General features: G+C 44.3%; 1 protein-coding gene across 2 annotated transcripts in view; it reads left to right on the top strand.

The window, feature by feature from the left end:
* The first annotated feature begins 9003 nt into the window (after window positions 1-9003).
* FMN2 (formin 2) overlaps window positions 9004-17892 on the top strand; it is a 340819-nt gene continuing 331930 nt past the window's right edge. The window contains exon 1 of one of the 2 annotated variants that reach the window (XM_058533559.1): window positions 9004-10693. In XM_058533559.1, coding sequence (XP_058389542.1) covers window positions 9139-10693 — 1555 coding nt within the window. In that variant the 5' untranslated portion in view covers window positions 9004-9138. The remainder of the gene's footprint in view (window positions 10694-17892) is intronic. The other variant, XM_058533558.1, reaches the window with a different exon arrangement.

Genomic DNA, 17892 nt, shown 5'->3' with positions numbered 1-17892 from the left:
AAGATTTGAACCCATTTTTTCTAAGGCCAATTCTCCCTCCACATTAAGAAGCTACTTCAAACAGGTAGCATTAAAAAAAAGGAGGTGGGGGGCCGGCCCCGCGGCTTAGCAGTTAAGTGCATGCGCTCCGCTACTGGCGGCCTGGGTTCGGATCCGGGGCACGCACCAACACACCGCTTCTCCAGCCATGCTGAGGCCGCGTCCCACATACAGCAACTATGACATACAACTATCTACTGGGGCTTTGGGGAATTAAAAAAGGAGGAGGATTGGCAATAGATGTTAGCTCAGAGCTGGTCTTCCTCAGCAAAAAGAGGAGGATTAGCATGGATGTTAGCTCAGGGCTGATCTTCCTCACAAAAAAAAAAAAAAGGAGGGGGAATTTAGAATGGTGAGGGAGGAAGTAGGAGATAGTTAAATAGGTCTTTTCAAATGGTTTTAGGGACAGAGAAACAGAGGCTGGATACCTATCAGAATCATGGGGGTGGGGTCAGGGGAAGAGGAGCCCACTCCTCAGTTTGAAGGGGCTCCCAAGGTGATTCCGTTAATCTCTGTTCCCCCATTCCATCCCATCACTTGGCTCATGCCCTAGCTACATAAATAATTGCAAGAATCAGATAGTTCTTAAAAGATATTAAATAATTAATACTCCATTCTGTTATATTGAAAATAGGTGATAAATGGAAATATAAAATATTAAGAGACTTCCAGGAACTTAGATGCTGTGAAGGCAGGTAGGTTCTGAGGCAGGGAACTACCTTCCCAGTTGCTTTTACCAATAAACGATTTGGCTTCCTAACCCTGATTCATACTTTTTCCTCTGCCCTCATACTTGCTCCCATATTTTGCTTGTTTGAATCCTTCTCAACCTCCATTTCTCATCATGAATATCAGGCTCTTGGAGAGGCCTTTCCTGACTACCCACTTTGAAGCAGGTTATTCCCATTCTCAGACAGAGCACCATCCTTAACCTCCAAGTCCGCCATCACAGTTTGTGATTATGTAGTTTATTCACTTTTTCACTGTCTGCCTCGCCTCACCCATTACACTGTAAGCTCCCTGAGGGCAGGGTGCAAGGCTGTTTTAATCACCACTATATACCTATCTGCTAAGCTAGAGCTTAGCACTTAAAGAATCTCAGTGAGTCCTTAGCAACATCAGTAGTACATCCTAAGGAGAAAAAAAATTTTTGTAACTGTATGAGGTGATGGGTGTTAACTAAACTTATTGTGGAAATCATTTCACAACATATACATGTCAAGTCATTATGCTGTACACCTTAAACTTACACAGTGTTGTATTTCAATTATATCTCAAGAAAACTGGAAAAAATCAAATTAAATTAATTAAAAGTAAAAACAACAATATCAGCAGGTTGGGCTTCGAGCAATGCCTTCCAAGCCTGCTTTCAAGTTCCTTAAATATGGAAGAGAGTTGCCTCTTGATGGGAGCTGACACATCTTGGGGACCAGCAGGCTGCTGGGCACACAAGGGTGGATCTGTACTCAGCTTACATCACTCGTGCAGCTGAGGTTGATCCAACTGGAAGCTCTCTAACCCGTCATCGCCTGAGGCCCAGGAAGCTATTGTGTCGATGGAGACAAGTTAGCACGCCTTGGGCCTTTCTCCCCCAGCACCTCAGACTCAACAACTCCGGAAAGTCCAAAGAAGGGACATTTCAAGTTGTACAAGAAACCACTCAACTGCTCTGCTGCTATTTTAATTTTGTTGTCCTCTTTTAATCTTGTATATGCATCTATGTTGAATGAAGTCCCAGGAGCTTTAGTGGGGCAGAGGAAGAAATGCCTAGAAGATGTTTCCTTGGCTAGGAAGTGTCTAGAAGACTAGATGAGCACTACAGAGCTCTGGCAGTCTTTAATGTAGCACTGGGCCAGGAAAGGCAGACTTCCTCACCAGTTTTCTTTTCCTGCCTCCCTAATCTCTGACGGAGGAAGGATTTAGTGTTGTGGTAGATGCTGATAAATTAATTCCTAGTGAGCAAGTAATGCAATCACCGTGCCCTGAAACTCTGGTGACAGCTGTTTCTATACAATTGCAAGAAAAATCAGTTATGTTGTCGAGGGTAAATTTTTGCCCTTCCCCAGCCAGCGCCCTGAGATCACGTTTATACAGCTGAAGCTCCAACACAGGTGAATGGAATCAAATCTCCCACCAGCCTTTCCCACTCTTCTGAGGAAAATGAAGTGAATGCAAAGCTCCTCGCTGAACCCACTGCTCGGTGCTGCAAAAAACAACAAAAAACCCAGCAAGCAACCATTTCCTGGTGAAGTGTAAATTACCTGGGGCAATTCTCTAGAAGGATCCGCAGTGAGAGATGTGAGTCTTAAACTTTCTTTGGCTTCATTTCTATCAGAACAAGTTCCCCTTAATTTCTGTGTGGAAGTGCATAGGTTTAAGGCATTTGTTTCATTATGAGCAGGTAAGCCATTGGCCCTAAATGAAAACAATTATTTTCTCTTCTCGCCCTTTTTGGCCTTTTTCCATAGTGTGATAATTAGCTAAATTGACTCTTACATTCTAAGAGAAAATGCTGACACTTAGAATTCAATGTAAAAGCATCTTTTAAAAATATATATAAATGGTGAAGATTTTAGGGAGCAGTGTGATTTAAAGCAATATTAAGATCATCTTCTGGAATACGCATGGACAAACTAATGTAAATTAGGAAAAACACGGGTATGCGTGGTGACTTGGCTTAATGAAGATCATGTGCTTGGCCTAATTTTTGTGGGCAGCCCTTGCTTTAGTAGTTGAGGCAGATAACAGATTGCTAAAACTGGGTGCTCTCTGGAATATAGTTTCCTCTCTTCTGTCTGTATTTATACTAGAATCTCTTCCTACGGTCCTTCCTGTTCTGTGATTTTTTATTGTAGTGGTGGCAAGCTCTGTTAAGAGCAAGGACTTGCCCCTGTTACATCTCTGTTAAACTGAATGGTTAAAAAAGAGATTTTTGAGTTTTTTCCCACAATGTGTTAAGTAAGAAACGTAATGCTTATCTGTGAAACATATAGTGCTCTAAGACCTACAAGTCATTTTAAGTCCAGCAAAATACATAATACTGTTTTAAACCTCAGTAACACTGTGTGGGTCAGCCTTTGCAGATTCTGAGTTGCTCAAGAAGCTCTCAAAAATTGAAGACTAAGGCTGCACTGTCCAAAAAGAGTAGCCATTTGCCATGAATAGCTACCAAGCAATTGATGTGTGGCTCATCTAAATTGAGATGTTACTGTTAGTATAAAATTCACACTGGATCTCAAAGACTTAGTATGAAAAAAAGAATGTAGACTATCTCCTTAATAATTTTTACTGATTTTTTTATTGAAATATTTTGGATATTTGGGGTTATATCAAATATATTATTAAAATTAATTTCCTCTGTTTCTTTTTACCTTTTTAATGTGGCTACTAGAAAATTAAAAATTACCAGGGCCGGCACGGTGGCGCAAGCGGTTAAGTGTGTGCGCTCCACTGCAGTGGCCTGGGGTTCGCAGGTTCGGATCCCGGGTGCACCGACGCACTGCTTGGCAAGCCATGCTGTGGCGGCATCCCATATAAAGTGGAGGAAGACAGGCATGGATGTTAGCCCAGGGCCAGTCTTCCTCAGCAAAAAGAGGAGGATTGGCAGATGTTAGCTCAGGGCCGATTTTCCTCACACACACACACAAAATTACCAAGGAGGCTTGCGTTATGTTTTATTGGAGAGTGCTGCTCTAAGCTAAGGATTGGCTTCCTGAACCTTAATTTTTTTTTTTCTGTGAGGAAGATTGGCCCTGAGCTAACGTCTGCCAATCCACCTCTTTTTGCAGAGGAAGATTGGCCCTGAGCCAACACCCATGCCCCTCTTCCTCTACTTTATATGTGGGACACCTGCCACAGCATGGCTTGATGAGCAGTGCATAGGTCCACGCCTGGGATCCAAACCTGCGAACCCCGGGCCACCAAAGTGCAGCGTGGGAACTTAACCACTACACCACCAGGCCCTCCCGCTCAACCTTAATTTCTTATTAACTCTGTCTTTAGAATCCTTTTTGTCACTTCCTGCCACTGAATAAAGTACATTATGGGCTGAGACACTTACAGTGGGCTTTCTATAGTTAATTCTGAATGGTTGTTGACAACTGACTTGATAGTCCCTGAACGGTCCCTTTCAGGTAGAAAGGCCAACTTCACTCACAAAGGATATGTCTAGAGACTCAGTACCAGAATCCTTGAGCTTTGTAGGAGATTCCTTGTGATGTAAGGACAAAATAAATGTTTTCATTTCTTCCTTTTTTCTTAGTTGCAAATAATCCAAAAACTTTTTGTCTAATATGTATTGAAAGCTAAGTGCGCCTACATGTCTAAGAGGGATGCGTATGTGCCATTTGCAGCCGAGAGGAAGATATGTGATCTAGAATTCTTTCCTTTAACTCTTTTCTAATATAGAAACAAATTTGTACTGCATTCTATATTGCTTGGAGAATATTTGACTTTTTCTGTTTTGTAAACATTTTCCTTCCAAATGCTGCATTGGTGATAAAATGAAAGATGATGGTAAAAATCGAGAGCTGCATAACTGCTTGTTTGTGATGCACATAATTATCTCTGTAAAAAGAGCTCTGGGAATTCTGTCCTGGTTACCAGAAAATTTTTGGTAAAAGCAAGGGCTTTTTATAATGTTATCGAGTGTGTGGAGAATAGGAATATTCGTACAGATGCACAGTTTCATGGAACCCCTTCATACACTGATGTCTCAGAGAAGAGTTAATTCCCCATTTAAGATATTTGGTACTAGAGATACAATGTTTAAAATCTTATTTGTCCTGTTAGGTTCTGCCTTCAAATTTCTGATTTAGCTTGATAACTGAAAAATATAATTTTGAAAGGATCATTCTTTTACTCATTCAGTAAACATTTACTGACTCTCAGCTCTATGAGAGACTTCATGATAAAGGAGATGTCTTAACCACAGCGTTTTTGGGGCTGGATCATTCTCGGTTGGGGTGCGGCACTATCGTTTGCATTATGTTTAGCAGCATCCCTGGTGCCAGCAGAATCCCCCCCATTGGGACAACCAAAAATGTCAGTGCCAATTGTCCCTTGGGGAGTGAAATCGTCACCCCAGTTGAGAAGCATTGATGATAATCAGAGAGAACAGATGGGAGATGGAGTTGGCGGTGGGAGGGAGGCAAGAGAAGTGACAGTTGGGATGAGAGATGTGAATGGATTTGAGAGACACTAAGGAGGTAGAATAGAGAAGTCTCTGTGGTATATTGTGGGGACTCGGGGAGAGAGAGGGGTCAGCAACAAGTCTGGTTTGGGCAACTGGAGAGATTGTGGTGCTTTTACTGGATGAAAAGATAAAGGAGGATGAGATATGCAAGAGAAGATGAGTTCAGTTTCAGACATGCTGGGTTTGAGTGGGGGCAGGTGGTGGAAGTATTCTCTGGGAAGTGGGTCCAGGGGCCTGGAGTGTAGGCGTGAAGTCAGGACCAAGAGGTGAATTTGGGAGGCCAAGTCTTAGTGATTGATGTCAGGGCGGAGTTGTCTTTTAAAAGAAGGTAATTCGCCTGCTGGAGAAAAGGATGAGTTGGATAATTAAAATGCAGTCTGATTGTCTTGTTAGAGATTCTCAAACATTCCACCAAGGTTAAGCAGAGAGAAAACTAAAAAAACAAGTATCAAAAACATTTTAGGGCTGGCCCCATGGCTTAGTGGTTAAGTGCGCGCTCTCTGCTGCTGGCGGCCCGGGTTTAGATCCCATGCGCGCACAGACGCACCGCACCGCTTCTCTGGCCATGCCGAGGCCGCGTCCCACATACAGCAACTAGAAGGATGTGCAACTATGACATACAACTATCTACTGGGGCTTTGGGGAAAAAAAAGGAGGAGGATTGGCAACAGATGTTAGCTCAGAGCCGGTCTTCCTCAGCAAAAAGAGGAGGATTAGCATGGATGTTAGCTCAGGGCTGATCTTCCTCACAAAAAAAAAACACCAAAAAACATTTTAGTGTATTTTATAGTCAATTGAGAGAGTGATGGAGGAGAAAGAGAGCTGAAAAAAGAGAGAAAAAGAAAAGACATGTAATTCAGACAAACAGATAGGTGACAGTGAAGAGGAGGATTGTTCATTCACTTAGTATTTATTGAGCACCATTAACCATTACACGATTTTAATTTCAAAGAAGCTGGGAAATTCACATATTGTTGCAAACCACTTTCTTACCTAGCATTTTAGCACGAAAAATTTCAAACATACAGAAAAGTTGGAAGCATTTTACAATAACACTCATATATTCATCATCTAAATTATACAATTAAAATTCTGCTATACTTGCTCTGTTACATATCTGTCCATGGATCCATCCATTAAGGCATCTTATTTATGTGAGGTATTTTAGAGTAAGATGCAAAGATCAATACGTTTATCCCAACTATGTCCACATATGCATATTATGAATTGGAGTTCAGCATTTGTTTCAAGTTTTCCAGTCTACTTTTTTTAATATGATTTTTAAAGTTCAGATCCAATTCCCTCTATTGGAAAATGGGTAGCGCCACATTTTATTTCATATACAATTTTTGTGACCTTTTGGGGATGCTAATACTGAAGATTCTTGCTAACAATTACGCTAGATTAGCTCTTTGAACACAGAGGCTGGCCACGCTTGCCTATTTCTCTTCTGTACCAAGTACGTGGCCAGGTAGGATCTCTATTTGTTAAAGGTGTTTTTGCAACTACAGGTATGACATTTTTTCTTGATCCAATGGAGTTAAGCTCAGGCCATGTCCCAGGCATCTTTGGGACTGCTAAATACCAAGGAATATTCTAGCAAACCTTTGATGCCCTTACCACTCCCTTAAAGAGTAAACTGTGCAGTGTTGTTTGTTATAAGGAATTTGGGAGCTAAATTCGTAGATTCAAGTATCGCCTTTGCTGCTCTGTAATCTCGCACAAATCCCTTGGTCTGAGCTGATTCATTAATTTAAATTGGGTTGAGAGTACCTACCTACATTTGATACCCACACTTGTGAGTTTCAAACAAGATTTTGCATGTAACAGAGCTTTGTCAGCTGTGACGTGCTGCACGACTGTCATCTCATTTCACATTCAAAGGATGTGAAAAAATCAGCAGTCTTCTCTTTCTCCTTCCCTCTCTTCCTTACTCTCTCTTGCCTTCCTCATTCCTTTTATCTCCAAAATTTGTAGAATATACCCCAGAAGAAAATAGTAAGGAAACAAATAGTTCAGAATCAAAGATGTCCCTTTAAAGAAAGAGCAAAAGTCAAGATTCCTAGTACCTCAGTACTCAAAGAAGCAGACAATTCTAACAGCCTTAGGCAAATTGTGCCCTCTGAGGAGCCTAGATTCTAGAAGAGAGCAGTCTTGTGCAAGAGGTGAAACAAAGGCTTTTCAAGACTCCGGAATCACTCAGAGACTGGGTTAGTACCCTGGCAAAGTTATTAAAGTTGATTTCTCCAAACTCTTTACTTAAAAGGGCCACCGAGGACAACTGGCTGGCCGCCTGCCCTTAAGTTATCATCTATTTTTAAGAACAGAATTTGAAAAAGGCTAGTCATTATTGCTACATAATGCTTTTACATCAAAGACTTACAGCACCATTTTTTTTTATTTTGATAAAAATGTTTAAGGAGGGAGGTTTAAAGTGTTGGTTGACAATATGCGAAGGAATATTTGCATTTAAATTGCATCATATAATATGCAAAGTCCTCCTTTGGACTTACTTTAAAAATACTAACATGGCAGGTAGCTCTTCCGTATTTTCAAAGTGTTTAACAATAAACTTCTAACTGAAATACTTGTAACATGATTGATTAATGCCACTTTAATCTTATTTTAATTTATTGCTTGGAGCTTCTTTAGAAACCAGTGATGTTTAAAAATGCTTTTTTAATATAGGTAACTAAATTTCCTAAGTAATTAAAACAGTGACAAGATTTACAATAAGGAAAAATTTTATATTAATATGGAAGCCAGAAAGTTAAGAAACTCCGTTACAGTAAACCGTTGCCAACTTTTATAATAAAAGCAAGGACAAAGTTTGCCTTGAAGGATTTGCTTGGGAAAGTGGTGGTTTATAGCATAACATCTAATTTCATGAGTTTGTGCCACGGGTGTTTCTTTCTTGTCTTTTTCTTTTTTACGGGCTGCAACAATAGGAACATGTTTAATATTGATGAGTCTGACCTCCTGGGAGTTATAGTATATGCACCCTTTTTGAATACAAATGCTGTTTGATTTATATGGTAAACACATAGAATTTTGGAGATTAGCATTTTAATCAACTCTAATCTCTTAGTATTTTCTGATTCCCCCACCTCGCCGTTTTGTCAAACAGCGTTTGAAAAACGAACTTTTGAAATGACAGCTTATGTTCTCTCATGGAGATGCAAGGTCTGCGTGAGACATAAAAGCAGCGCTATATGCAGTAACCTTTCCTAAACCATATGCTCGAGCACATTAACAATGTTCAAGATGATCAATTATTAAAGAAAAGAACAATCCATTCATTCCACAAATATTTATTGAAGAGCCAGCCTTCTGCACGGGCAGGGGGAGAGAGTGTATAAGGCCTTGACATTACAGCGCCTCTAAACTGGAATTTGGCTTCAGTTTTTCCCCCGTGTAAACTTTTCTTTTTCATTTAACTGTTCTCTGGCAGGTTCCTGAGCCTTGAAGTTCGGTGTGCATCCTCCAGCTGACGAGCTCTTCGGCCGGGGACAATGCATTCGATTCGCACGGTGGAGATTCAAGTTCCCAAGATAGAGGAAACGTTTTTCGCGCCCGCGTTCGGCCCGGAGCCCAGCGGGGGCCGAGGGGGCGGCGGCGGCCGGCGGGGGGCCAGGCCCGGGCTGCGTCCCGCGCTGCCATTGGCGGCCGCCGCGCGCCGCACTGAGCATGTCCGCGCCCCGCCAGCCCCGGGCCGCGGCGCATCGTGCACAGCGGCGGCAGCTGCGCGCGGGGCCGGCCGGGCGCGCGTCGGCCTCCTCTCGCAGCGGCTCGGCCCGCCGCCTGACTCGCCCGGGAGGCTCCCCCCGCCCGGGCCGGGGGCCGAGGGGGGCCGGCATGGCCTGACTGCCCGAGGCGCGGCGGCAGCGCAGCGGCGGGCGTGCAACATGGGGAACCAGGACGGGAAGCTGAAGAGGAGCGCAGGTGATGCCTCGCACGAAGGCGGCGCCGGCGCCGAGGATGCTGTTGGGCCCAGAGATGTGGAAGCCACAAAGAAGGGGAGCGGGGGCAAGAAGGCGCTGGGCAAGCACGGCAAGGGGGGAGGGGGCGGCGGCGGCGGCGGCGGGGACCCGGGCAAGAAGAAGAACAAGTCGGACTCCAGAGCCTCGGTGTTTTCCAACCTGCGGATCAGAAAGAACCTGTCCAAGGGGAAGGGCGCCGGCGGCTCGCGCGAGGATGTGCTGGACTCCCAGGCCCTGCAGACCGGGGAGCTGGACAGCGCTCACTCCCTGGTCACCAAGACCCCGGACCTCAGCCTCTCGGCGGACGAGACGGGCCTGTCGGATACCGAGTGTGCCGACCCTTTTGAGGTGACCCATCCAGGTGGCCTTGGGCCAGCCGAGGCTGGGGTCGGGGGCCGGGCGGTCGCCGGGGATTTGGAAGCTGCGGCAGGGGCGCAGGATGGACAAAGGACCAGTTCGGGCTCGGACACGGACATCTATAGCTTTCACTCGGCTACGGAGCAGGAGGATTTGCTGTCAGACATCCAGCAGGCGATCCGCCTGCAGCAGCAGCAGCAGCTGCAGCTCCAGGGCTCGGAGGAGCCTGCAGCGCCCCCCGCCGCCGCCTCCCCCCAGCCTGGGGCCTTCCTGGGCCTGGACCAGTTCCTGCTGGGGCCGAGCGGCGCAGCCCGGGAGGCCCCAGGCAGTCCGGACACAGAGCAGGCGCTGTCCGCGCTCTCCGACCTGCCCGAGAGCCTGGCCGCCGAGCCCCCGCTGCCCGAGCAGCCGCCGCCCCCCGGCGCCCACGGGGCCTCGGAGGCGCCCGGCCTGCCAGCGGCCCAGCCCGCGACCGCAGACTCGCCCTCGCCCACCGCCTTCCCGTTCCCGGAGTCCGCACCCGGGGAGGGCGCTGCCGCAGCGCCCGTGCGCGGGGCTGGGGACACGGATGAGGAGGGCGAGGAGGACGCTTTTGAGGATGCCCCCCGCGGCTCTCCGGGGGAGGAGTGGGGCCTGGGCCGGGGAGAGGCCGTGCCGAGGCTGGGCGCAGAGCCCGAGGAGGGGGCGCGAGGGCCCGGCGCCCCCGCGGCCGCCTCCCTGCCCGGCAGCCCCGCGCCCAGCCCGCGCTGCTTCAAGCCTTACCCGCTCATCACCCCCTGCTACATCAAGACCACCACCCGGCAGCTCAGCTCGCCCAACCACTCCCCGAATCAGTCCCCCAGCCAGAGCCCCAGGATCAAGCGGCGGCTGGAGCCCTCCCTGAGCCGGGGGCCCCGAGCCGCCCTCGCCTCCGCGGCCGCCCCGGCCAAGAAGCAGCGGGCGGACGGCGGCCTCGCGGGTGGCCTGAGCCGCTCGGCCGACTGGACCGAGGAGCTGGGCGCGCGCGCGCCCCGGGCGGGGGGCTCCGCGCACCTGCTGGAGGGCGGCGGAGGGGCGCCCCCCGCCCGAGCCAAGGCGTCTGGGGCGCCGGCGGCTGCCGATGGCTTCCAGAATGTGTTCACAGGTGAGCGCGCCCTGCCGCCGGGCCTCCAGGTCGCCGGTCGCCTGCCAATCAGGGCCTTCCCCTGCCACCCGCCCTCCCCGGCTCTGAGAAGCCGGGAACTGCATGTGGCATGTCCCTTCCTCCTAGGGAATTCTTTTACCTCCCACTCACTTGCTTGGTGAAATTTCTGTTTTCTTATAAGATCTTAAAGGGAACAACCTAGTCGTGTCTGTCATCTCAAGAAAGGGCTGCTCTGTCCATTTCTCCGAAATATCTACTGTTCTCTATGTCCAGGGTCACGCCAGGCAGATAAACTCGGTTTTGCATCGTTAGCTAAGCCATCCTTCTTTTTCTTCCTCATCCTCACAGCACTAAAGAGAACAAAATTGTTCATGGTCTTTTGACAATGGTGAATGTTGGAGAAACATCATTCTAATACTATCCCAGGGTGATCCCCGACTGCTCGTATATATGCGCATGTGTATGTATGTAATACATAGTTTCTGTCTTACAGCCATCTGGGTAGACTGCTTTGTGAAGTTAAGTGGTCACTCCTGTTTGCTGATGCAACCAAATCTGATACATGCTATTTGTAAATTAATAAATAATGAAATAGAATACTAGGGGTAATTTTTATTCGGTTTCATGGTCCAATCAAAGAAGGTATAGCTTGGAGATAGTGAAGGTGAGAGGCCAAAAGCACACGTGATCCAGCTGGTACCTCTCCTTAGCGTTCGTTATAGACCATATAGGCACCATAAAGCCCAGCTAAGGGGTCAGTTTACTGTGATAAATGTCAAGTCGTGTAATGAGTTTATCCTTTCTTACAGGCTTATAGGTCCCAAGGCCTTACCTTAAGGGCTCACTGGTAGAGGGTCAGTTAGGTTCGTGGTTACTAACCCCTGCTCTTAATTATGAAATATTGAGTGTAATAGTTGAAGGAGTAGGAAAAAATGAAAATTTATGCAGGTGCTGGTAGGTTTGTGATAAATGTTTGAAGGATTAACAATTTCAAATGTAACTTGAAAAGCTGAACATCTCATGTCCTATTACTTTAACAAATAGGTTATCTATAAATCATTACTTAGATGACATTTCTCAGTGAGCTCGGCTGCTTCTTAGTTGGCCAAATGCTGTTAATGGTGTGGTGTTGACCTGTATTGACCACGTTTTTATTTTCAGCTGTGGGGTGTTTTTTATTTTAAAGATTCATATACTTAAGAGTAGTCTCTTCTATTTTTACATACTTGCACTCTTTTTTACTTCTTTTCCCCACTTTCCTTTATTGTGTAGGTTAAGTTAAAAGGACTGTTTTTAATCCAATACCCATTAGATAAATTGTAAAAAAACAAGAAATAAACATAAAAACCCCCCAAAGACCATTTTTGAAGGAGGAGGATTGGAAAGTTCTTGAGTTAATTTTTGTGTATTTAAGGTTGGTGAGAAGTCATATATTTCGTCTTTATCTAGGTAACATTCATTTGTATATTATTTTTCTAAAAATGAAAATGTCAACATAATTAAGACTATCATTCATTAATATTATTGGTTGCTCTTCCTAGTAGCATTAGACTTTGGAAAATACATTCATTTCATTCATTTAACAAATATATGTGTATATATATATACATATATTGTACCTTCTGCCAGGCAGTATGCTAGATAGTGGGAGATACAAAGATCATTGAATCATGGTTCTTCCTTTCCTAGGCTCACTGATAACTGCACAGGAGCACAGAGAGATGTGGTCCAGTGCTCTGGGAGCACCAAGGATGCAGTGACTTATCTCCTTGGGGGTGGGGGGTGGGGAAGAAGCCTTCATAGGAGGATATCATAGGACCCTGAATATCATAGGACCCTAAAAAAGTTGAAGTTTTATTTCCCTTAAGAAAAAAAAGCGTATTCTTGGAAGTTGCGTTACATTTTAATTTGCTGGAGTTCTATTTCTAGATTGGAAATTTGGGACTCTTAAAGGCATCCTCCTGAGGAAGTACCTGAGTTTTGTTGACCTCTCCAGGCAGAATTTTTCACAGTGCAGAGGAAAAGTACAGAGCTGGCTGTTTTAATATGGACATCACCTACTTTGTATTTGGGGGTTGGATGTCATTGGTCAGTGCCCAGTAGATATTTGTATAGCAGTTTCTGTGTATTTATCTCACCCACTCACTTCCCGCCCCCCCCAAAAAATTGGTAAATTTAACCTAATCTTGTAACTGGTGGGGAAATGGAGGTAAATAAAGAGATGAAATAACTTTCTCAAGGTCACACTGACTCATCCAGAGCAGAGCCAGAAATAGAAGCTGGGTCTACTCATCGCAAGTCGGACTGTCATTGCTCATTACTCATTTTGGATGTTCAACACCATAAGACAACATAGAGAGGAAAAACTGGTTTTAAAAGATATTATAGAATTTAAGGTCTTCACGTATGAGATTTTCCAGTTTCTGTTTTTAATAAGGTGAATATCTTTAGTTGTTGAACATCTGGCCTGCCTTGGGCTGGATAAAAGGTGATCGTTGGTCAGAGAGAACCAGATTTTCTCTAGGCAGCTCTCATGGAAACCACGGTTCTATGGTGGAAAAGTGAAGCCAGATTGACACAGGCCCCTGTTTCTCAGCTGTTGCCTGTTTTCTTGTCACCTGGCATCACATTTGGTTTTTTACCATCTTCTATTATTTTATGGGTGTCTTGGAAATTACCAGAGACCTGGGGAGCACTAGCATTGTCCTTAGGAAAATTGTTTTTTGGCCTTAAAAAAATTGTTTTTCGCGTGTCTTTGGATCAATTAATAGCCAGCTGCCTTTGAGGCATTATATCTATAATAAATGTTATATCTAACGTGATCATTATATCTATGAGCTTCCATAAACATCTTTTATTTTTAAACCGTAGAATGAGGGTTGTCAGCTCTGCAGGAAGGAACAGATGTTTTTCTCTTTTTACTGCCTTCCAAACGTAGGGAGAAAATTCAAGTGAAGAGAGCTCTCCACGACACATGTTTGTGTTTGCTTGGTAGATATAAAAACATTTAGCAATGATGGAGACAAAAATTTTATCTTGTTTTACCTGTTAAGGAACTGATGCTGTTTAGCTCATGACACTGAAATATTTCACAGTTAAGTTGTTTGAAATACATCTTTTTTGGAGTTTAGTAGAAAAAATGGCTTGAAATTGGAGACTTTCCTCTAGCAGAAACTTGTTAATAGACTTTGGCAGTTAATTAAAGTTTAGACATGTAAAATGTTAAATTTGTGTGCTAAATCACTTGTGATAGGAATCTTTACAAAGTCCGTTATGTGCTTATCTGTCCTTTTTTTTAAACACGTGGAATGAAAGTTTAATCTGTTTTACATGGCTTAATGCTATTTTCAGGAGCATCATTGTTACTTCCTATGAAAACGCTGGTGATGCCCTCCACAGCTGCTGAAGTGTGTATAGGCCCAGGCTGCTGTTTCTGAGTTTTTGTATCTGTGTAGTTTTCTTGACTCTCTTCTTCCTGTTGGCTGTTTATTTTTAGAGCTATCTTGAGTCTCTCTTCCCCTTCCCATCACTTTTGATTTGATTTTTCTGATCAATTTGTTATTGGTTTGTAAATCCTGTGGTTATGATGTTAGCTATATTTATTGCACTTGTACTAAGTGCCAGACTCGGGCTTGGTGTATTGCGTAATTATCTCTAATCCTCGCAATAGTCTCGAAGTATAGCTGTTTATCCTCATTTTCCCATTGAGCAAACTGGGGCTCAGGCAAGTGAAGTCACTTGCCTCAAGGGCGTTAGCTAGTAAATGGCCCATCTAGGAGATGTACTTAGAAAACAAATCTGTTGTTAATGTGTATAAAATGAGACCAGGGGCATCCGTGAGCCTTTGAAGGACTAGCTAATTAATAAAGGGCTTGGGCTTTGGAATTTGGATTGTGTAATTCTCGTTTTGGCCTTTCTAAAGGTTATCTTGATTTTTATATCAACAGAGAGAAGGACCCACTCTGGGAGTACAGGTTTTCTCATATAGTTTGTTAAATTATTAGACTGTGAATGCTTTAAGGCCGGGAGGAGTCTTATTTCCAGCAGTAGCATTTGACAGACTGTAGCTGTCCAGTTATTGTCCAATAAATGAATGAAGGTCAGAAATCACCCTTGATATATATAATGCATCAGTCTTACTATAACACAAAGGGGATTATGAGAGTGCTGTCTTCTTCCCCATATCTGGCCTTACTGGGTTCCATGTATCAGAATAATTTGGCGGCAATATGAGCTGGGACTGGGAGCGCAGTTCATAAATCATTTTAGTTTGGTCTGAAACGTGCTTTCTCATGGTTTCTGTAAGACTGTGGTTTGGGTTGAAGTCAAGTGCCCCAGGAGCTTCAGTGATGGGTTTTAATGACTGCTTACGAGCCGAGGACGGGCCTCGTTTTAAGTGCATTTGGGCATTTGGATGTAAGCCACGTGTGTTTGAAACTGGACAGGGGCTTTTAGAACTGTGATTCCTTCTGATTCTGTGAAACAGGTGCTGAACATGTACAGCTGGGTGATGGGAGCAGGAGTACTCTAACTAGTACTGTTCTAGGTAAGTTTGTATCCTAGCTTTGCTGTTTAGTTAAGTGACTCTTAGGTAATTTTTTCTCATATGTATGAAGGTGGAGGAGTAGTTTCAAATTCCTGATGTTAAGATGAAATGAAATAGTGTGTGTAAAGCCCCTGCAGCTCTGCCTAGTACACAGGAGGCACGCAATTGGTTCTGTTTGCCTTCCTGTCTTGGTTTATTGCCTTACAGACTTCATTGTTCAAAGTAGTCCAAACCAAATTTGTTAAAACAAAACAGAAGGGGCCGGCCCCGTGGCGTAGCGGTTAAGCGCTCGTGCTCTGCTGCTGGCGTCCCGGGTTCGGATCCCGGGCGCACCAACGCACCGCTTTTCAGGCCCTGCTGTGGCGGCGTCCCACATAAAGTGGAGGAAGATGGGCACGGATGTTAGCTCAGGGCCAGTCTTCCTCAGCAAAAAAAGAGGAGGATTGGCGTGGATGTTAGCTGAGGGCTGATCTTCCTCACACACATACACACACAACAAAACAGAACAGAACAACTCTGAAATTGTATACAAAAACTTGACAGGATATGATCAAATGCTAGTTGTAAATTAATATTTCTAGTCACTAGTTTTTTGCAAATTGTTTATTTTATACATCAGGTTTTTTTTTCCTTTTTTTGCATTTTCTATGATGGTAGCATTGTTGTCACTTTATCAGAGATTTTGGTTTTCTTGGGGGTTTGGATAAAGAAAGTGTCTGATGGGGTGTGGCTGTGGGATGAGGGGGAGGTGCTGAGTTTTACAGGAGGGGTGGGGATGAGGCAGCAGGCTGACACCCTCAGTATTTATGTTCTGCACAGCATCTGGCTACACCCGCCTGACTTTGCAGCCTTAACCTCCCACGATTTCCTTCATAAACTCCCTACTTTAGACAAGTTAATCTGCTTGCTGTTCTAAGAACACACATTTCATTTTCCCGACTTTGTGCCTCTGTCTTGCAGTTTTTACCCCCTTGGAACACAGTTTGTCTCTCTTGATTTAGCATCTGAAAAGGGCCCATCAAATTCGCATTTCCGCTTTTGTCTCTTTACCAGCTAGACCTAACTGGCAGTCATCTTGATGTCTCTGTGCTTATTGTCTCTATCATATTAGATATACTTCTTGGATTTAGGGATTCTTTTCTCACCTCCTTCTGCTTTTCCTTCCTCCTCGCCTGCTCTCCTGGTTCTATCCATTCATCATTTACTCTGCTATCACTCCATCCACAAACATGTATTCTGTGCCTGCTGTGTGCCAGTCAATATGACAGGCACGGGGCCGGCCTAGTGGCGCAGGTGGCTAGGTGCGTGCGCTCTGCTGCGGTGGCCCGGGGTTCACCGGTTCGGATCCCGGGCGCGCACCGACACACCGCTTGTCAAGCCATGCTGTGGCGACGTCCCATATAAAGTGGAGGAAGGTGGGCATGGATGTTAGCCCAGGGCCAGTCTTCCTCAGCAAAAAAACAAAAAAGGGGAGGATTGGCAGATGTTAGCTCAGGGCTGATCTTCCTCACACACACACAAAAAATATGACAGGCACTGAACAGACTGAGGTCTTTATGAATACTTGTTTACCATTCTTTTTTAAAGAGTCAGGTTGGGTATCTGGGCTTCCTATTGGTAACTAAAACTTCCTATTGAATTTTAGCTGGAAAATTACCAACATATTTGGGTAGTTGAAACTAATTATTTTCATTGAGGTGTGATTGAATCCATGGTGAAGGTAGAATGCTTCTTGGATAGAACTTGTGTTGAGAGAATGTCTGTTCCTATTTTTGTGGGTTGATTTTAAAATCGCAGTGATGATACAGTAACTCTAAGCTTCTAAGTACAAATGTTATTGATAATGAAAGAAGAGATAAAGGAAATAGAGAAAATTTTATTACTCTGTTCATTTCTGCTTTTGCATTGTAAGTAATAACCTGCTGTTAATGAAATTTAGCATTAAGGGGGACTGCTTGGAAGCAATAAAGTACTGCCTCATGGCTTGATAGTTAGTCCACATAATTTTAGTGATTGAGAACTTTCTAAGGCATTTTTTATATTAAAAGGATAAATATATGGCAAATATGACTTCTTATCAATTTGAAATGGTAGTTAGTAAAGCAAGGTATTATAACATCAAAATTATAAGGACAAATAATAACAGGTATTGGACACTATAAGAGGATGCTAACCACACTGGAGAGTCATTATCCTTTGACACCTGCTCCACTATGGGTGAGGGGGGGAAAATTTATGTCTTCCTCCTCCCCAAGGATGTACTTGGAGGTGTTGATTGGATAGCAAAATTACTGCCACTCATCTGTGATTCATGCAGTCTCCATTGTACCCTGGACCCACTGGAAGCTTTATTATCTGTTACACCAGAGCTGCACGATAGTGCAGGGCTGAAAATAGTCCTTTTATTTTCAAGGGGAACGGCATAATTTCTTGAGACAATTAAGCCTTTATTGTGTTTTAAAATTATGCCTAGAAATGCTTAAATACTATTCAGTTGGGTCTCTTTTTATACTTCAGGCAGAAGGGTTCTTTGTTGTAGTGCTCTATGATGTAGTGGACATATATGGAAAATAATTCCATGTCATTTAAATGGTTTTACTTGCACAGAAGGGGAAAGAGTTATGTTTATCAGTAAGGCAGTAGCAGCACTATG

The sequence above is a fragment of the Diceros bicornis genome, chromosome 38 (assembly GCF_020826845.1).
Source record: "Diceros bicornis minor isolate mBicDic1 chromosome 38, mDicBic1.mat.cur, whole genome shotgun sequence".
Lineage (NCBI taxonomy): Eukaryota > Metazoa > Chordata > Mammalia > Perissodactyla > Rhinocerotidae > Diceros > Diceros bicornis.
This window is presented reverse-complemented; position numbering and strand designations above follow the sequence as displayed.